Source organism: Doryrhamphus excisus, chromosome 7 (genome assembly GCF_030265055.1).
Source record: "Doryrhamphus excisus isolate RoL2022-K1 chromosome 7, RoL_Dexc_1.0, whole genome shotgun sequence".
In the NCBI taxonomy this organism is placed as follows: Eukaryota; Metazoa; Chordata; class Actinopteri; order Syngnathiformes; family Syngnathidae; genus Doryrhamphus; species Doryrhamphus excisus.
Window position 1 is genome coordinate 10,315,902 of NC_080472.1, and position 22,397 is coordinate 10,338,298.

At 45.2% G+C, this 22,397-nt stretch overlaps 1 protein-coding gene across 1 annotated transcript in view; it reads right to left on the bottom strand.

Annotated features, from left to right (window-relative positions):
- LOC131132032 (collagen alpha-1(XXIII) chain-like) overlaps positions 1-914 on the bottom strand; it is a 42,670-nt gene extending 41,756 nt beyond the window's left edge. The window contains exon 1 of the mRNA XM_058077188.1: positions 344-914. Within this exon, the coding sequence (XP_057933171.1) occupies positions 344-661 (318 nt within the window). The 5' untranslated portion in view covers positions 662-914. The remainder of the gene's footprint in view (positions 1-343) is intronic.
- Between the last annotated feature and the right edge of the window lie 21,483 nt (positions 915-22,397).

Sequence of the window (22,397 nt, forward strand, 5' to 3'; positions counted from 1 at the left end):
GTAGTACACCATGTAGTACACCGTGTAGTACACCATGAAGTACACAGCGTAGTACACCGCATACTACACCATGAGTACACCACGAAGAACACCATGTAGTACACCATGAAGTACACCGTGTAGTAAACCATATACACCATGTAGTATGCCATGAAGTACATGTGTTTTAAACCATGTACACTATGTAGTCCACCGTGTAGTACACCATAAAGTACCCCGTGTAGTACTCTGTGTAGTACACCATATAGTACACCATCAAAAAACAGCAAGGTGCAAAAGGAGGAGTATCATCCCAAAGCGAGTGGTACACCTTGGCAGTAGACCACGCAGGAGAGAAGCTCACCTTGTCCAAGATCTGGTCCAGCCTGTCCAAAAGGAGAGGCTCCACCTGCTCCAAGGAGAACATCCAGGCCGAGATCTGCTGCTGCTCCAGACGTACAATCCTGGACTGCAGCAGCGTGGTGGTCCGTACCAGAACTCCAATGCAAACTCCAAAGCAAAGCAGAAGTAAGGCCAGCGTGACAGCAGAAACTTCTCTGCAGCGCAGTTGCAGCTTCTTGGAAGCGTTCTTCTGGGGGTTCTTCTGGCTCCTCGCTCCCTCGTCTTCCATTGTATACCTCAACGGATGTTTGTATCCACTCGGACCCTTGGCGAAGAGCATCGGGATGAGGAGGAGGACTTGGGCTACAAGTGAGGACTTTATGAAAGTTCTTCGGACTTCTGCTGAGCGACTATATTGAAGTTAAAAACATGAGCATTTTGTGCTGTGCCATTGGTCAGTGATGTTCCTGATGTTCCCGACGTTCCTGATGTTCCTGCTTCATAGGGAAGTCGTGGGGGTCATCTCCGTCCCAGAAGTTGCTGTTCCTCTCCCAAGTGATTGCGATGTGTGCTGCAGGTCAGCCGCCCTTGAGCCTTTCTGAAACCTGAAGCAGCCTCTCTCTCTCCCCTCTCTCTCTCTCTCTCTCTCTCTCTCTCCCACTTTCTCTCCCCCTCAGACGCATGCTCCTCCTCCATGGTTGGCTTGAGGTTAAAAGCCGGGGTGGGATTGACGGCAATGCTGCAGCCCCCTTTGATGTATTTTTAGGGGACGCAAAGCCAGCAACTGCTGTGGGCCGGCGGCGAGTCTGCTGACTGGACGACTCACATGGGGCCAAAACAAAACAGCGGGGGGGGGGGCTCGGACTTGCTAAGTATGGTGTCCAAAGTTTGCGGCTTTTTATTGACCTGCCGCTTATTCCAAAGATTCCATTCAGTGAAGGTGACATTATGATATGTACACTTATATTATTATTGTTATTATTATGATGATTATTGTAGATATCCATGTATATGGATGGGGGGGGCATGTTGTTTACAGCCACGCCCATAAGCCAACTGCTATGCTGCATCCATTAGCTTCCAAACAGGATATGGAATGATACACAAACCAGTATCCGTATTGGTATCGCTTGAAATCAGACTTGGAAATTGAGAGTTGGACAATATCGGCATATCAGATATCGGCAAAAAGCCGATATCGGCATCCCTGGTGTAGAGCGTTCCTACTGATCTGATGTTTCTAACCTCCAAAGCTTTTCCAGACTTTCTTAGAGAGATTTGTATTCTTACAGCCGCAACAAATAATTGATCAAGACATTATTAATCAATTATCAATTTTTTTAGGGAAAACCGGATAGCGTCATCCCTCGCATAATCACGGTTCAATTATGTCCTAAGCCAAGTCCCAAGTCAAGTCCCAAGCCAAGTCCCAAGTCAAATCCCAAGTCAAGTCCCAAGTCAAGTCCCAAGTCAAATCCCAAGTCAAGTCCCAAGTCGAGTCCCAAGTCAGGTCCCAAGTCAAGTCCCAAGCCAAGTCCCAAGTCAAATCCCAAGTCAACTCCCAAGTCAAATCCCAAGTCAAGTCCCAAATCAAGTCCCAAGTCAAGTCCCAAGTCAAGTCCCAAGTCACGTCCCTAGTCGAGTCCCAAGTCAATTCCCAAGCCGAGTCCCAAGCCGAGTCCCAAGTCGAGTCCCAAGTCAAGTCCCAAGCCAAGTCCCAAGCCAAGTCCCAGGTCAAATCCCAAATCACGTCCCAAGTCAAGTCCCAAGTCAATTCCCAAGCCAAGTCCCAAGCCGAGTCCCAAGCCGAGTCCCAAGTCAAGTCCCAACGCAAGTCCCAAGCCAAGTCCCAAGTCGAGTCCCAAGCCGAGTCCCAAGTCGAGTCCCAAGTCAAGTCCCAACTCAAGTCCCAAGCCAAGTCCCAAGTCAAATCCCAAGTCAAATCCCAAGTCGAGTCCCAAGCCAAGGCCCAAGCCAAGTCCCAAGTCAAATCCCAAGTCAAGTCCCAAGTCAAATCCCAAGCCGAGTCCCAAGTCGAGTCCCAAGTCAGGTCCCAAGCCAAGTCCCAAGCCAAGTCCCAAGTCAAGTCGAGGCTTTCTTTTTTCAAACGTATCTCACGCTTGTGCATGTTGGCACTTTGACCAGTAGATTATTTTCAGGACAGCAGTAGGGCTTTTTATATCCCTCCCCAGGCACATTGGCGTCCACGTCTGAAGGCCCCACAGAGCTTTTTGGAGGTCATCACAGGGATCCTCATCAGCAATAAAGAGCAAACCGAACTCGGCCGTGTTGACCATTTGTTTTGTTCATTGTGGTTTCGCTGCCTACGTCTCGGTGGCCCAGCGGCACATCAGCGGTCCCGGAATTCACTTGACTGGTTTGTGTTGGTATCTCAAAGTCAGAACGGATACGCTCCCTGAGAAAACACATCACAAAAACCAACATCAGAACCGGTTAAGCTAAATTATACTCCAGTGGCCTCTGGTGGTTTTATAGACAGCTGTATCGCACACACATTGGTGATGGGGCGGGCGATACTGCTAACTGTAGTATTGATCCCATACCGAGCCCCCCCCCCCCACATGCTTGCATCTAATTGTTATTTTGGTATTATTTTACCACTTGGTTAGTCGTACCAGTGGTGTGTAGTCGGGGCCAGCAAGGCGAAAGTAACAAATAGAGAGTTGAAAGAGACTGACAAAGTGTGTGATGAAGGAATGATGAGGCTGTTCAATTCCCATGCTGAAAAAGACAACTTAAGAGGATTCTCACTCGTCTGATCCGATCCTGGGATGTGCCTTCCGCTGTCAGGGCGTTTTTAGGATGTGATGTGCTTGCAAAGGTTCATGACTCCAGTTGGCTGGTCCTGCAAAACCTTGTAATTACTACGTGGCTCCGTGTGGCCAGCTGTGACTCTCCCAACTGAGAACTCTTTGAAATGATGCTCCAAATCAAAAAGGTATATTTATTGCAATCACAGGATGGCGGCCATTTGAACGGGACATCTGCTGTAGCAACAGCTGGGATTGCAACGGAGGAAATGACCTGTGTCATGTGACCATGACATGTGTTTTTCTGCTTATCTGTCCAGGTGTTGGTCACCTCTTGCTGTCGGTATCAGGTAGCAACTCCTACCGCTAAGGAGGAGAACCAACGCCAAATTCATCTCAAATCCACAACCTGGCTATCAATCCTGGACACAATTGGGTGTTCCAACTGGACAATGTTCACACACGCCCATCAATGCTGATCCTGGAATGGTTCTGGAAAGGCCTTCACAAATCCCAATGCACGGATTTTGCTTAAAAGGAAACCCGAAAACCCAAGCAGTTCTCTCTAGAACGATGCTGAAATATCCAGCCATAGTTATGGCAGAAGTTATGTAGAAGAGATGACTACATATGTACCTACATACATGCCTACATACGTACCTACATACATGCCTACATACGTACCTACAAACGTACCTACATACATGCCTCCATACATACATCCAAACACGTCTACGCAATTAGCAAAAATCCTAAACCAATTCAAATGTTGTCCCTCGGTTTTCTCCAAAGATATGAATGAATAGGTCATGCTGGTACGTGCTTGGATAGATTACCATTACCATTACAATTACCATTGCCGTGATCATGACCATTACCATTACCATTACAATTACAATTACAATTACAATTACCAGAATCATGACCATGGCCATGCCATTACCATTATCATTACAATTACCATTACCATTACCATTACAATTACAATTACAATTACAATTACCGGGATCATGACCATGGCCATGTCATTACCATTACCATTACCATTACCATTACCATTACAATTACCATTACAATTACAATTACCATTACCATTACCATTACCATTACAATTACCATTACCATTACCGTGATCATGACAATTACCATTACAATCATTACCATTACCATGACCATGACCATGACCATGACCATGACCATGACCATGACCATGACCATGACCATGACCATGACCATGACCATGACCATGACGACTTTTCCAAACAAATGGCAGTCTTGGGTTGTTTAACGAATGACGTTGTCACGCATTAGCAACAAAAGGCACCATTGATAAAGTCTGTCTTGCGGCTTAAGACAAATGAGAGACGTAGGATTGCACCAGGATTGGAAGCCTGGAGGTAAAACACCAGGATGGATGTGTTGAAGCGAACACAAACACGCAAGTCTACCATAACGAAGAGCCCTCATGATGGTCTTTTGTAAAACATCTAGTCCAGTGGAAGCCGGGTCAGGTTCCCGGAGTTCTCGTTCAAATCTCTGACTATTTTTTCTCTCCAAAGTTCTGATCGTTGGTTGGGTTAGCCAGGTTTATGTTTTGACAGAATTAGTGTCTTTGTGCCTTGCTCGAGAGACGGTGGAAGGCTTCAAAATGGCAATGTATCTTGCTACTACATCCACTCTGACTCGCCATGATGACATCACTTCTTAACATGGCGGAGGAGCAACCCTAGACCGATCCGTGTGGGTTGCTGATCCCTTAGACTGGTTTCCGTTACCGCAGGTTGTCTTTGAAGATGGTTTTGTCAGCGTCCAGGTAATACGAACCCGGCTTCTGGGAGTCCCTTAAACCGAGTTCGGACTGATGCATGATCTTTGCCGACTGCTCAGCCGTGATTTGTGTGGATCTGCAAAGTTGTGCATTTTGGATAAAAGCTTTCTTTGATTGATGTAAATCCGATGGAGAACATTTGGAAATGGATGGCAAGGGGAGGCATCGTAAGAGAAACGGCCTGCTGCCTCCGCTTGACCTTCAACTACGCCAACGAGAGCATGACTACGATATATTAGCGACTGCACCACCTATTCCACAGCCATTAATGCTATACTGGGGCTCGGATCCGCGTTAGCAAAACCACATGTGCTGACTGCTTCCAGGCTTCATGGAACAGGAGGCACCTGTTATGAAAGCCTTCAATTAATTTTCCATATTTTCCTCTCCTACCACACTATCAAGCCCGTGCGGCTTTTAAAGTCTAAATTACAACTTTGCTGCTGTGTTATTACAAAGTACAGCTGCTAAAAGAGAGAAGACACCACGTCAACTCAGATGAGTCAATAAATGTTCTTCTACATCATTTGGAGCTTCCGTTCTCTGGCTCTAGGCTGCCCGGCTAGGCCGGAGATAACTGAACATCCCAACCAAGAGATGCATGCCTGCTCCAATGGGGGCCAATGGATGCCCCCCAACAGGGGCTACTGGATGCCCCCCAACAGGGGCCACTGGATGCCGGCTCCAACAGGGGCCACTGGACGCCTGCTACAACGGGGGCCACTGGATGTCCCCCCAACAGGGGCCACTGGATGCCTGCTCCAACAGGGGCCACTGGACGCCTGCTACAACGGGGGCCACTGGATGGCCCCCCAACAGGGGCCACTGGATGCCCCCCCAACAGGGGCCACTGGACGCCTGCTCCAACAGGGGCCACTGGATGCCCCCCAACAGGGGCCACTGGACGCCTGCTCCAACAGGGGCCACTGGATGCCCCCCCCAACGGGGGCCAATGGATGCCCCCCAACAGGGTCCACTGGACGCCTGCTCCAACAGGGGCCAATAATTGTCCCCCAACAGGGGCCACTAGATGCCTGCTCCAACAAGGGCCAATGATTGCCCCCCAACAGGGGACACTGGACGCCTGCTCCAACAGGGGCCAATGATTGCCCCCCAACAGGGGCCACTGGACGCCTGCTCCAACAGGGGCCACTGGACGCCTGCTCCAACAGGGGCCAATGATTGCCCCCAAACAGGGGCCACTGGATGCCCCCCCAACTCATGCAAAACAAATAGTCCCATCTGTGTGTGTTGTTTTGTCAATAACATATACTTATAACATACTATATATAACTTAATAACATATACGTATATAACATAATAAATTCATAGGCAAAATCAAACTTCACCCGGCCACCAAATTTGCTGCAAATGAATCCAAAATAGTTTCAAATAAAATGGCTGTTTGTGTTTGTTTGTGCTGTTTGTGCAAATAAAATGAGTGTTTGTGTTGTCGTACTTTTTGAGTGATTAAAGATTGGAGTATTGAGCTGTTACATCATCAGCCCCCGACATGGTCAGAATGAAAGTCTTCATTTTTGCTACTTTGTGAAATAAAAAATATGAATTGTGCCGTTAGTTTTGTACTTATTTGTTTGTGCCATGTTGTGCAAATCGATCAAATATCAAATCAAATCGAATCAAATGAACAATGGTGCTGTTTTTATTACAATTTTGATTCCAATGAAAGCAAAATAGGCCCATTTGTTTGTGCTGTGTTTGTGTAGTCATACTTTTAGAGATATTAAAGATTTAAGTATGGAGCGTTTACATAATCAGCTTGCAATGAAATATTTTCCTTCTTCGTTTGTGCTCTTTTATGCTCTAAAATGATTCACTGTGCTGTGTTGGTTTGTTGCGTTATTAAAGTGATTACAAAGTCCAACTAATGATGGAGTTGGACCTTTCTTCTGCAGCGTTGCCCTTCTTGGGCACAGAAGACTAAGGTCTTGTTGGATGTCGGCACAATGCTTTCATGTTCGATGTTCCTCAGCCACGCCTTGTGGTTGTTGCGGTTATTTCACTCATCTCTAATTAGTCGTTCACTGAACTTTCTTTTCTTACAAACGTATTGCTGACATTCATCCCATTTACTCCGTGGATGAAATCCAAGATGAGTCTGGTATCCTTCTGTGAACCTTCAGCAGCAGGACACACCTTGGAAACAAGAGCTATCATTTGATTAGAAGGTGTGAGCTGGTTAAAACGTGGTGTCCCAGTAGATGCGTTCCCTGGGGAACCTGACTGACGAGTCTGGTACCTGTCTCACCGAGCGCCGACCCCTAGGGGCCAAAGTAGAAAATGCATCATTTAGACCAATTTTCTGACAAAGGCATCGGTACTTTTTAGAAAAACATGATGTAGCAAGGGAGCACGACTGTATCCAAAAGCTGTGGCCTATTAGTGCATCCTTCCCTCCACCGCCGTTACGCCGCTCGCTGTTAGTCATGGAAGCCCACATGACCAACGCAGGACCGTAAACGCCATCTGCCTCGGCGAAGGATGAGTCACCCCGCATGTGGTACTCACACAAACTACTAGCACATGCAAACAGATACACAAGTACTTATTAAAAGTCTTTGGTGTCGTCCTCCCAGGAACCACAGGTTTCCCACCACCGACAATGTACCACATGCACTCCGGCTTGGTCGGCCCGGTGCCGGCATCAGGATGACAAATTAGAAGCGTCTTTGGTTTGGTTTGAGGTTTTACTCTTGAAAGCAGAGCGCTATTAAACGCAATACGTGGAGGAAGGTGAGCTGAAACATCTGCTGGACGCATCACTTCCAGGATGTTCAGGTAAAGACCTGAGTGTCGTGGTCTGCATCCCAACAGACTCCTTTTTGCTCAGTGTTCCTGTCCTAGCCGCAATACCCGAACCCTATTGCAGGTAGCCTGGGGACCCGTTTGGAAATCATCGTCATTCATGGGCTCTGCATCCACACCAAGAAGATGTTAAGGTTGGAAACCTTGACACCAAGAAGATGTTAAGGCCTTGGCACGAAGAAGATGTTAAGGTTGGAAACCTTGACACCAAGAAGATGTTAAGGTTGGAAACCTTGACACCGAGAAGATGTTAAGGTTGGAAACATTGACAACGAGAAGATGTTAAGGTTTCCAACCTTGACACCAAGAAGATGTTAAGGTTGGAAACCTTGACACCAAGAAGATGTTAAGGGTGGAAACCTTGACACCAATAAGATGTTAAGGTTTCCAACCTTGACATCAAGAAGATGTTAAGGTTGGAAACCTTGACACCAAGAAGATGTTAAGGTTTCCAACCTTGACACCAAGAAGATGTTAAGGTTGGAAACCTTGAGACCAAGAAGATGTTAAGGGTGGAAACCTTGACACCAAGAAGATGTTAAGGTTGGAAACCTTGACACCAAGAAGATGTTAAGGTTGGAAACCTTGACACCCAGAAAATATTAAAGTTGGAAACCATGACACCAAGAAGATGTTAAGGTTGGAAACCTTGACACCCAGAAGATATTATAGTTGGAAACCTTGACACCAAGAAGATGTTAAGGTTGGAAACATTGACACCAAGAAGATGTTAAGGTTTCCAACCTTGACACCAAGAAGATGTTAAGGTTGGAAACCTTGACACCGAGAAGATGTTAAGGTTGGAAACCTTGACACCCAGAAGATATTATAGTTGGAAACCTTGACACCAAGAAGATGTTAAGGTTTCCAACCTTGACACCAAGAAGATGTTAAGGTTTCCAACCTTGACACCAAGAAGATGTTAAGGTTTCCAACCTTGACACCAAGAAGATGTTAAGGTTGGAAACCTTGACACCGAGAAGATGTTAAGGTTGGAAACCTTGACACCGAGAAGATGTTAAGGTTGGAAACCTTGACACCAAGAAGATGTTAAGGTTTCCAACCTTGACACCAAGAAGATGTTAAGGTTTCCAACCTTGACACCAAGAAGATGTTAAGGTTGGAAACCTTGACCCCGAGAAGATGTTAAGGTTGGAAACCTTGACACCAAGAAGATGTTAAGGTTGGAAACCTTGACACCAAGAAGATGTTAAGGTTGGAACCCTTGACACCCAGAAAATATTAAAGTTGGAAACCATGACACCAAGAAGATGTTAAGGTTGGAAACCTTGACACCCAGAAGATATTATAGTTGGAAACCTTGACACCAAGAAGATGTTAAGGTTGGAAACCTTGACACCAAGAAGATGTTAAGGTTTCCAACCTTGACACCAAGAAGATGTTAAGTTTGGAAACCTTGACACCGAGAAGATGTTAAGGTTGGAAACCTTGACACCCAGAAGATATTATAGTTGGAAACCTTGACACCAAGAAGATGTTAAGGTTTCCAACCTTGACACCAAGAAGATGTTAAGGTTTCCAACCTTGACACCAAGAAGATGTTAAGGTTTCCAACCTTGACACCAAGAAGATGTTAAGGTTGGAAACCTTGACACCGAGAAGATGTTAAGGTTGGAAACCTTGACACCAAGAAGATGTTAAGGTTTCCAACCTTGACACCAAGAAGATGTTAAGGTTTCCAACCTTGACACCAAGAAGATGTTAAGGTTTCCAACCTTGACACCAAGAAGATGTTAAGGTTGGAAACCTTGACACCGAGAAGATGTTAAGGTTGGAAACCTTGACACCGAGAAGATGTTAAGGTTGGAAACCTTGACACCAAGAAGATGTTAAGGTTTCCAACCTTGACACCAAGAAGATGTTAAGGTTGGAAACATTGACACCGAGAAGATGTTAAGGTTGGAAACCTTGACACCAATAAGATGTTAAGGTTGGAAACCTTGACACCAAGAAGATGTTAAGGTTGGAAACCTTGACACCGAGAAGATGTTAAGGTTGGAAACCTTGACTCCAAGAAGATGTTAAGGTTGGAAACCTTGACACCGAGAAGATGTTAAGGTTGGAAACCTTGACTCCAAGAAGATGTTAAGGTTTCCCACCTTGACACCAAGAAGATGTTAAGGTTGGAAACCTTGACACCAAGAAGATGTTAAGGTTGGAAACCTTGACACCGAGAAGATGTTAAGGTTGGAAACCTTGACTCCAAGAAGATGTTAAGGTTTCCCACCTTGACACCAAGAAGATGTTAAGGTTGGAAACCTTGACACCCAGAAGATATTAAAGTTGGAAACCTTGACACCAAGAAGATATTAAAGTTGGAAACCTTGACACCAAGAAGATGTTAAAGTTGGAAACCTTGACACCAAGAAGATATTAAAGTTGGAAACCTTGACACCAAGAAGATGTTAAGGTTGGAAACCTTGACACCCAGAAGATATTAAAGTTGGAAACCTTGACACCAAGAAGATATTAAAGTTGGAAACCTTGACACCAAGAAGATGTTAAGGTTGGAAACCTTGACACCCAGAAGATATTAAAGTTAAAAACCTTGACACCAAGAAGATGTTAAGGTTGGAAACCTTGACACCAAGAAGATGTTAAGGTCCAAAACCTTGACACCAAGAAGATGTTAAGGTTGGAAACCTTGACACCAAGAAGATGTTAAGGTTTCCAACCTTGATACCAAGAAGATGTTAAGGTTGGAAACCTTGACACCCAGAAGATGTAAAGTTGGAAACCTTGACACCAAGAAGATGTTAAGGTCCAAAACCTTGACACCAAGAAGATGTTAAGGTTGGAAACCTTGACACAGAGAAGATGTTAAGGTTTCCAACGTTGACACCAAGAAGATGTTAAGGTTGGAAACCTTGACACAGAGAAGATGTTAAGGTTTCCAACCTTGACACCAAGAAGATGTTATGGTTGGAAACCTTGACACCAAGAAGATGTAAAGGTTGGAAACCTTGACACCAAGAAGATGTTGAGGTTGGACGCCAACCCAACGGGTTCCACTGCACTTAAACAGGGTTTACTTCATAAGACAAATGGCTAATGGCAAATGTTAGATGACATGTCTGCACATGGACGATGCTTGGCAGCTCCTCCTCAAAGTCCGGTTGTGTCGCAGTTCTTCTGTAATCCTGTGGAAAAACACTTAGCCCAGACAATAAGGTTTGCACATGGAACATCAAGTGTAACATTGGCCGTTGGCCCTAAGCAGATTTGTTCCCAAGTTGCCAGGCTCCATCAGTTAATCCCAATTTATGAAAACTCAAATGAGAGACATCCCATCCAGCCATCATCTGTCATTCCCATCATCCAAAGAACGCCAGTACCTGATATTTCTGGACTCCCTGCATAAGTCCAAGTGGAAATAATCATTTCATTAAGCAAACCACAAGGTGAGCTCCTTGGACGGACCTTTCTTTTAGGAGCCACCAGAAGAAGTGCTGCTTCAGCACCGGGTTTTCCTCCTTGGGGTTTCCAACCACTTTTGTTTGGTCCTGCCCACTGGCGGCAGAATGGAAGCTTCGAAGACTGATTTAGATTTGGGGTTTGGCTGGTTCCTAACTTAGGCCTTGGACCAGCAGGGCTGAGACGATGAACGTCCAAGCACACACATCTAGCCTGCAGACCATCGAGGGACACCGAGATGTCTTTTTTAGCAGGTGTTGATGACATCATCGGTACTAGGAAAGGGGAACGCCATTGGTCCAGCAACTACTAAAATACCTGCTTTCCTTTGCAATGGAAGTCAACGAGTTAACACAGACCAACAGAGACCAACACAGACCAACACAGACCAAAACAAACCAACACAGACCAACAGAGTCCCTGTTCAGTAGAAAAACCCCAGTACACTCCAGTGACTGACCCTGACAGGTCCATGTAGTCCAAGTACCCCAATAGTGGTTGTCATACTCGTGGTTGTGGTGTGTGAAAGCAGACTGACCACTAGTACCATGTCATGTGATCCACAGACCAGCATTGATTGATTGAATACGAATCAGTTCTGTACACTATTTACAGCTGTTGATGGATCCACAGGTTTATTGCACGGTTTATTGCACAAGACTTTTGGAGTAGTTTAGAAATGATTCAAATGATTACTGTCATCTATGTTGAAAAACTCAAAAAAATTATCGAAAAGTACATATTTATAGGAAAATGACTACGTTCCCACACTTCACGTTATCCCGTCAGAGGATAGGCTACCTATCAGCCGTACGACTGACCCACGTTTCCCGTTGAAAGGCAGTCAGTGATGCAGAATTCCTGGGACCCTGCAAGGATTCCTGTGGCGTAGCCCATGCTGGTTTCTGTGGGGAAGTTGGTTCTGAAATCCAAGATAAGGAGGAAACCAACTTTGACAGTCGACGTTCCACCTCAGCCATCACTCGGCGTCCTTCAGCCGGATGACACACTCCTTCCCCCCCCCCCCATGTCTGTCTTTGAGCTGCTGTTGTGTCAACATGATGTCACAAGTCTCTGAGCTATTTAAAGCCGTTCTAAGCGCCCGGCTAACGCTCATCAACAGATAGCATCCAAGCAATTTGTTAACATTTTTCTTTCCTGAGCTCAGCTGAGCTAAGGACTCTTGTCGGCTCTGAAAAGAGAACCAGGTCTAAACTGATGCCCTGCGGTCACCCCGACCGTCAGCTGACTAAACATGAAAGTCCCTCCTGTAATCGCCGTAATTGCAAGCTAATCAGATGGCCACAGTAAGAGTTTAGCCCGCCACGGTTCAGAGAGACCAGCCTGATCTAATGCGGCCCCGGGGACCTCATTTTCACCAGCAACGCCATCGACACCCACGTACCAGGTGGAACAGTCCGCAATGAACACGCTTGGTACCTCCCGCTTTGGTACCACAATTGAGTTTATTTGGGGTACAAGAAAAGAACAAAAAACTGAACAAAGAACATAAAACTGCTTAGCATTTGTGTCAACTGTGTTCATGGTATTTTTAAATGAATGGAACCTTGGTTAGCATCATTCATCTGTTCCAGAAGGGTCGACTCTAACCAAAACGTACTCTAAACAAATACATTTTTGACATAGCAAAATAATGTAAATACAACAAATGTGTTTTTATAACTCCAGACAGGGGGCTTTCCAGGGCCGAGGCGGGGGTCAAAGCATATGAAACTGTCGGGGGGGGTTCAGACATTTTCACCAGCAACACCATCAACACCCACGTACCAGGTGGAACAGTACGCAATGAACCTCCCGCTTTGGTACCACGATTGAGTTCATTTGGGGTGCAAGAAAAGAACAAAAAACTGAACAAAGAACATAAAACTGCTTAGCATTTGTGTCAACTGTGTTCATGGTATTTTTAAATGAATGGAACCTTGGTTAGCATCATTAATCTGTTCCAGAAGGGTCGACTCTAACCAAAACGTACTCTAAGCAAATACATTTTTGCAATAGCAAAATAATGTAAATACAACAAATGTGTTTTTATAACTCCAGACGGGGGGCTTTCCAGGGCCGAGGTGATGGTCAAAGCATATGAAACTGTCCGGAGGGGTGGGGGTGGGGGGGACAGACATTTTCACCAGCAACACCATCAACACCCACATACCAGGTGGAACAGTACGCAATGAACCTCCCGCTTTGGTACCACAATTGAGATTATTTGGGGTACAAGAAAAGAACAAAAACTGAACAAAGAACATAAAATTGCTTAGCTTTTGTGTCAACTGTGTTCATGGTCTTTTTAAATGAAATGAACCTTGGTTAGCATCATTAATCTGTTCCAGAAGGGTCAACTCTAACCAAAACGTACTCTAAGCAAATCATTTTTGCCATAGCAAAATAATATAAATACAACAAATTTTTTATAACTCCAGACGGGGGGCTTTCCAGGGCCGAGGTGGGGGTCAAAGCATATGAAGCTCTCATGTGCTTGGGTCCATGAGAACCGGACCGTACCGGACTTGGGTAAGGCATCCGTGTTCCACAGTCTTCTGGTCACACTTGCTCTTTGTACAGACAAGCAATTGATAATTGTCTAGTTATGCTTGAGATGACCAAGAAATGCTCCTGCTGCATCTTGGATGAACTTCCTGCTTCTTTCAACTTTATTCTTTGACTTATCTGCATCCTCTCCTCCCTTTGTCACAACAGATACCAGGATCAAGGACCATGGAGCTCATCTGTCCTTGGAATGACCTTTATTTATGGTGAGATCATGGAGTGGAAGTTCCCAGCACCCCGAGACCATGTTGAAGAGTCCTTGAGCAAAATGCTGAAAGTCCCCATGCTGCATCATCAGAAGGTGGATGAGGTGAGTTCAGGTGGTCTTCGTGGTCTTCACGTTCTGGAGTTCCAACACAAGAATCTTTTCTTCTCTTTAGTTTGACTTTTTGCTCTTCATTAGCGTCAGATCGACTCTTCTGATGTTCGTGATCAAGTACCTAAGTACCCGAAGTACCTTATTATTATTATTACTGGTTGGTAGTACAGCACAGAGGGGGCGTCTGATCCTACATGGGGACATTATAGACTTGATCATAAAACTACTGTTGACAGTAGAAGAGAATACGACCGGGCGCTCTCATTGGTTGATTCCCTGGCCATGAATCATTACAAAATGGTGCCAAGCCCGTTTGCTGTCCTATCATTTCCTTTTCCAAGCAGCAAGAAAACAACCACAATTTGTCCCCTAATGGCTCCAGTGATTCACGTCATGCACTGGATGGGGGGGGGGGGGGGGATTAATTACAGGCAAATTATGTGGGCCAAGCTATCTTTAGCAAGCTATCTTTAGGTAACTCTGGCAAACCAAGTGGATCCATAAAAGCTGCAAGAAAATATTCAAATTGCTTACAATATCAAAAAATATCGACACTATTGACACAAAATACTCACACAGCACAATAATTCACCTCCACACCTTGGACAGTACAGGCTGCCCCCCCCCCCCCACCCTGATTTGGTTTGACGACCGGGAGCCTCCCAGCAGATGTGCTGGGACCATCCAAGTTGGTGTTAAATGATGGCATCTATCCATTCATCCATCCGTCTGTGCATCCATCTTTCCATCCATCCATCCGTCCATCCATCCATCCATCATCCATCCATTCATCCATCCATCCATCCACCCATCCATCCATCCATCCATCCGTCTGTCCATCTGTCCGTCCGTCCATCCATCCGTCCATCCATCCATCCATTCATCCTTCTGTCCGTCCATCCATCCATCTGTCCGTCCATCCATCCATCTATCTGTCCGTCCATCCAACCATCCGTCCATCCATCCAACCATCCGTCCATCCATCCATTCATCTATCCACCCATCCATCTGTCTGTCTGTCCGTCCATCCATCTGTCCATCCATTCGTCCATCCATCCATCCATCCATCCATTCATCCTTCTGTCCATACATCCATCCATCTGTCCATCCGTCCACCCATCCATCCATCCGTCTATCCATCCGTCCATCCATCCATCCATCCATCCATCCAACCATCCAACCATCCATCCATCCATGCATCCATCTATCCATCTGTCCGTCCATCCATCCTTCCATCCATCCATCCATCCATGCATCCATCCATCCATCTGTCCGTCCATCCATCCATCCTTCCATCCATCCATCCATCCGTCCATCCATCCATCCATCCATCCATCCATCCATCCATCCACGCCAGTCAAGTGGATGCTTGCAGAGCCTGTCATTGTTGTGTTGACTCAGATGTTCTTCATCTTATTGAGGACCACTAACGCGTTTCTGGTTGGCATTTTTGGCCCATTCATTGGTCTACAAATCTGTGGGCGGAGCTGACTTCTAATGACGCTAATAGGATGCTAACAAAGACGTTTTGTGATTAACTGGAGGTTAAATGAGGACGCTAAATGAGGTTCCAGTCATTGGAATATCAAGCCCTATGTTGATATTCCGAGAGGAATATTTCATGCCAGGTGATCCACCCGCCCACGTATGCGAGAAAGGAAAGCAGCAGTGAGGGATGCCTTTGGGAAGGAAACAACGGCTGCCGCACTGTCCCTGAACTCACCGTGTACAGCAATGGTGCCGCCTCCATCAGGAAAGTGACACGTTTTGGAGGTCACAAGACAATTTATGGCTCACAAAAATGCTCCTGAATATAAATAGAACATCAACTGATAGCCCATAGAAAAGAATGTGTGAACTGGCCCTGACACACCAAACACAATCATGACGGGACATCCTGCTCATGGAAACATTCAAATGTACATTCAAATCCATTTCATGGTGTACATGCGCTAAAAGGTCACAGAGTACTGTATGTACTGTATGTACTGTATGTATTGTATGTACATATACGGTATTTCACAATACGCTAGCTGAAATAGCATATTGTTAGTTTGAATGTTTTGCTTTTTCTTTGTATTCATTATTTCATCTTTGGAAATGTTCCTCTTTTCAAATGATGACTTTATTCCTAAAATATTTGGACAGTAGCAGTATCCCAAACGTTACTTTATTTTGCTTTGGTTGTTTCTTATTTTGTAAAAGGATATCAATTTATGGGCCATTATTTCAGACAATACAGTCAGCATATTTTTGTATGACTACTTTTCTTTATTATTAGCATATTAGCGCTTAATAAACGTCCACAAACGTACAGCAAATAGAAAAAGTGAGCGAGTGAGACCTCTCACACTGACACAAACATGATTTTTCCAAATAAGATTAGTTTTATTTATAATACTGGTTTTAAGTTCTAAATGTTTGTTAGTAAAAAGGAAGATTCAGAAAGGATTCTTCTTCCAGATTTCCCACAATGCACCTTTCCTTCATGAAAGGTCCAAATAGCTGAAACACAGGCGGTGTTAGCACTCTGTGATGAAGACCAGCTTGCTGAGAAGAACCAAAAGTATGCGTTGATTGGAGGTAAACACCAGGACGCTCATGTGTCGTTGATGGAGATCAGCTGGGCGGGGAGGAGGAACGCCGTGGAGGTGATGATCTTTAAAACTCTGTCATGGCTAAGCTACGCGCCAGCAGAGTATCTTCAAAACAAAAACCTTTCCCGGTAAATGAAAGCCTTGTTTCTAAACTCAGTAAGAAGACATTAAAAAGGTCCCACCTACTCCAACTCTATCCAGCGGTTATGAAATTCCTGATGTTGTTGAATGCGTCACACACGTGTCTTTTATTCTCCACCTTCTGGTTCCTTTTTGGCTCTTCTCAGAGAGGCATCATGAACGAAACACGAACGCAGCACTTGCCGATGTCGGGTTCCATCACCCCCCAAGGGTTTTTCCTTTCAAATGGAGGATTATTATTAGAGGGCTGTAATCATGTTATAATGTTAATAATGTAATAATGTAATAATGTGAAGATGATATTTAGATGATGGTCTTCCATGCCACGACTTCTGGAACGGCGATAAGAAAGCCAAACTCAATATGTCCAACCGCCATGACATTTCAGTTCACGTTCGTGTAAAAATAAATCCTCAGTTGATGAACAAGGAAGTGCTGCAGTGTTTTACAGCCAGCACCACCAAGCTGTGTTCCTTTCCCACGTGGGGGACACACGTAGGAGTAGACTCCTTCATCCGACACCTGCCACCGTATTTACAATACAAGCGCTGGTGTCTTTATGAGGAGCTGATGTCAGCGCTCTACCTCGCTTGTTGTGGGTCGCTGACTGCAGCTGCTGTGCAGGATCAGGATCCCGTTGTGAGGGTGTCAGGATGTGACACGCAGACCTTTGGTTGTAAAATGGATCACATTAACGCTGACGTATAAACTCTGAGTCATTGAAGTCACCACACGGCCCAGCCGTTCAGATGGAGTCATCATGGAGTCATCATGGAGTCATCATGGACTCGTCCTTCTCCTCTCTCTTCTCACTGGCCTCGTTGGTCTTCCTGGGGCGGTGCCGCCCGCCATTGCGGTCTGGCCATGAGGCCTTGACCACCTTGACCATCCAAGCGGCAGCGGCAGGAAGACAGTTTCTGGCTGTGACAAACGAGACCAATCCGAAGATCCACCAGGATCCACCGGATCATGTTCACAAGTCTGGATCTTTGATTGACTGCGGGTTTCAATATCTGTTTTGGCCTGTTATCGCCTGATCACCACCTGATCACCACCTGATCATTGCCTGATCAACCTCTGATCAACACCTGATCATTGCCTGATCACCCTCTGATCAACACCTGATCATCGCCTGATCATCACCTGATCATCGCCTGATCACCGCCTGTTATCGCCTGATCACCACCTGATCATTGCCTGATCACCCTCTGATCAACACCTGATCATCGCCTGATCATCACCTGATCATCGCCTGATCACCACCTGATCCCCTCCTGATCACCGCCTGATCATCGCCTGATCACCACCTGCTCATCGCCTGATCACCACCTGATCACCGCCTGATCATCGCCTGATCACCTCCTGCTCATCGCCTGATCACCAGCCTGATCACCGCCTGATCATCGCCTGATCATCGCCTGATCATCGCCTGATCATCACCTGATCACCGCCTGATCACCACCTGATCCCCACCTGCTCATCGCCTGGTCACCGCCTGATCACCGCCTGATCACCGCCTGATCATCGCCTGATCACCTCCTGCTCATCGCCTGATCACCAGCCTGATCACCGCCTGATCATCGCCTGATCATCGCCTGATCATCGCCTGATCATCACCTGATCACCGCCTGATCACCACCTGATCCCCACCTGCTCATCGCCTGGTCACCGCCTGATCACCGCCTGATCACCGCCTGATCACCACCTGATCATCGCCTGATCACCACCTGATCATCACCTGATCATCGCCTGATCACCACCTGATTATCGCCTGATCACCACCTGATCATTGCCTGATCACCACCTGATCATCGCCTGATCACCACCTGATCATTGCCTGATCACCAACTGCTCATCGCCTGATCACCACCTGATCATCACCTGATCATCGCCTGATCACCACCCGATCACCGCCTGATCACCACGGCCAAATTGCAGAGCCTGTGCTTGTGTTCCAGGTAGGTTGGGATGTAGCCCCCATGCTAAGGTTGCCAAGGTGTGATGGAGCCATGACATGCTCTGCTTGTCTTGGTGTGGAGTTGAGGAGCAGAAATAAGGGAAAAGGCCACAGGAAGAAGAGAAACGAGGACATTGACATTTGTTTCCTGTCTTGCGGGTCAACCCCAGCGACTGTTTTTTTCATGATTGAATATAACCACTTCCTCACCCACATGGTTTCTCCAAAGGTCGCTCGGGGCTGACCGGGTTCCTTGTGGCAGGAGCTGCCGCTAAGGATGACAGAAGCATGCGGAGCGAGATGAGTGTCTCTCCTGAGAACCATGACACAGATGAATCATCGGGAAGCTTCCATCCCAACCTGCCATGAATGCTTGGAACATCTGGGAGCATCCAGCTCCTTGGTCGGAGCACGGAGGAGTCCACTATAATATGTCATAATAATGTAATAAATAATGTAATAATGTCATAACCAAGCCATCTGCTGCCCTCGTTTCCCTGACAGGAGGGAGATGGTAGCAAATCCACTTGGAGATCCCGGAAGGGGATCAGTTCTGGTCTCATCAAGACATGGATGGGACAGGGAACAGTCGCAGGAATTTAATAGCATCAAGTGCAAATATTACGAGAAAAAATATCATCATTTTACATATCAATAAAAATGTAGCATTTTTGTAACTGGATGAATACATGTATGTAGTAACTGGATGAATACATGTATGTAGTAACTGGGTGAATACATGTATGTAGTAACTGGATGAATACATGTAGTAACTGTATGAATACATGTATGTAGTAACTGGGTGAATACATGTATGTAGTAACTGGATGAATACATGTAGTAACTGGATGAATACATGTATGTAGTAACTGGGTGAATACATGTATGTAACTGTATGAATACATGTATGTAACTCAAAGAATACATGTAGTAACTGTATGAATACATGTATGTAGTAACTACATGAATACATGTAGTAACTGTATGAATACATGTATGTAGTAACTGGGTGATTATATGTATGTAACTGTATGAATACATGTATGTAACTCAAAGAATACATGTAGTAACTGTATGAATACATGTATGTAGTAACTACATGAATACATGTAGTAACTGTGTGAATACATGTATGTAGTAACTGGGTGATTATATGTATGTAACTGTATGAATACATGTATGTAACTCAAAGAATACATGTAGTAACTGTATGAATACATGTATGTAGTAACTACATGAATACATGTAGTAACTGTGTGAATACATGTATGTAGTAACTGGGTGATTATATGTATGTAACTGTATGAATACATGTATGTAACTCAAAGAATACATGTAGTAACTGTATGAATACATGTATGTAGTAACTACATGAATACATGTAGTAACTGTATGAATACATGTATGTAGTAACTGTATGAATACATGTAGTAACTGTATGAATACATATATGTAGTAACTGTATGAATACATGTAGTAACTGTATGAATGCATGTATGTAGTAACTGCATGAATACATATATGTAGTAACTGTATGAATACATGTAGTAACTGTATGAATACATGTAGTAACTGTTTGAATACATGTAGTAACTGTATGAATACATGTATGTAGTAACTGTATGAATACATGTAGTAACTGTATGAATACATGTATGTAGTAACTGCATGAATACATGTAGTAATTGTATGAATACATGTAGTAACTGTATGTATACATGTAAGTAGTAACTGGATGAATACATGTATGTAGTAACTGTATGAATACATACGTATGTATATGTAGTAACTGTATGAATACATGTAGTAACTGTATGAATACATGTATGTAGTAACTGTATGAATACATGTAGTAACTGTATGAATACATGTATGTAGTAACTGTATGAATACATATATGTAGTAACTGTATTAATACATGTAGTAACTGGATGAATACATGTATGTAACTCAAAGAATACATGTATGTAACTCTATGAATACATGTAGTAACTGTATGAATACATGTATGTAACTCAAAGAATACATGTATGTAGTAACTGTATGAATACATGTAGTAACTGTATGAATACCTGTATGTATGAATACTATGAATACATGTATGTAACTGTATGAATACTATGAATACATGTATGTAACTGTATGAATACATGTATGTAGTAACTGTATGAATAGAGGAGGAGTCAAATGTACTAAGTGGATCTTGGTCCCTCCAAGTTCCTCCAGAGATGTGTACCACCGTGGCGAGCGACTATAAGACGAAGCGTGCTGGGCAGCAAGGTTTGGTACACTAATATTAATATAATATATATAATATTTCTTGACCTCAATGTTTCCCCAATCTGTCAGTCTAAAAATGATTGGCAGGTGAAATCTTCACGCCTACAGTCCAGTAATCTCCCCAGCTAAGGTTAGCACGGGGGCCCTTTATTGTGGGACGGGGTGCTGACGGAGGACAGGACAGGTGGAGCCGTAAATCAGGAGCTACTAAAGCCTTAGCAACCGAGCACCTTGCCGACATGCCAGGACTCTTCACGGACTACAAGTATTCCGGCGCTCCGAAGACCGGGGGCTCGGCCACGGCAGCATGCGGGAAATGCAAACGCAATTATGAAAAAATCATTTCATTCATCATGTTGAGCATGAACATGTCCGGATGGCCGGGCGCTCCGAGGCGCTGCGTTCCGATCGCAGTCTTCCCTGGGGGCTCCTGAATGACACTTCCCACTTCTTGACCCACGCACTTCCAAACTGGGGAAGTGCCACGACAGACGTGCACCCACCACGTGCATGCTCATGGAGGCAGAGGTGCTTGCAGAGTGCACGTGAAGCCCTTTAGTGGCACCAAAAGTTCTACATGGGGTCTGCATGCTCCCAAATCCGTACTGCACAGCGGTCACAATACATACCACGAGTTACGTAATCCCATACTGCCCTTGTTGGTATCCATAGGGGCATGACTCCGCCCACCCTCGGACAAAGAAGCCCCCCAAAGAAAAGCAGAAGCTGGCAAACACAAAGAAGGCCAAATCCATCAAATATTAATATCTCCGACATCGTGGCCCAATATCATGTTTATTTACTGATACTCCCGTACTCACAAAGCATTCTATATTTAGCAACATTGTTTAGCTGCCAGTAGCCATATATGGACTTCAAAGGGATGCTGGCATGCTGATAGGCTCTTTGAAAGCTAATAGCCTCTGGGATGTCATGGCGACCGTCCATCATCCTGACACGCTAAACAAGCAGCCCAGCAAGGAAACACGTGTTCCCCCAAGAAAGCTCAACCGCTGGTGATGCTGCCTCCGCCGCTAGGCTGCTAGCCTGCTAGGCCGCTAGGCCACTAGGTTGCTAGGCTGCTAGGTCGCTAGGCCGCTAGGCTGCTAGGCCGCTAGGCCGCTAGGCCGCGTACACCCATCCTCGCTGTCGGCAACATCAACTGGTAGCTCTTGCACCCATCAATAGTATACGTAGTACATACTGCAGTAAAACATGGCTTGTACATTCATACACCAAATATACACACAGTACTTCAGTACTTTAGCTGCTGCTGCTAAGTTGGATGGATGATGGATGGATGGATGGATGGATGGATGGATGGATGGATGGATGGATGGATGGATGGATGGAT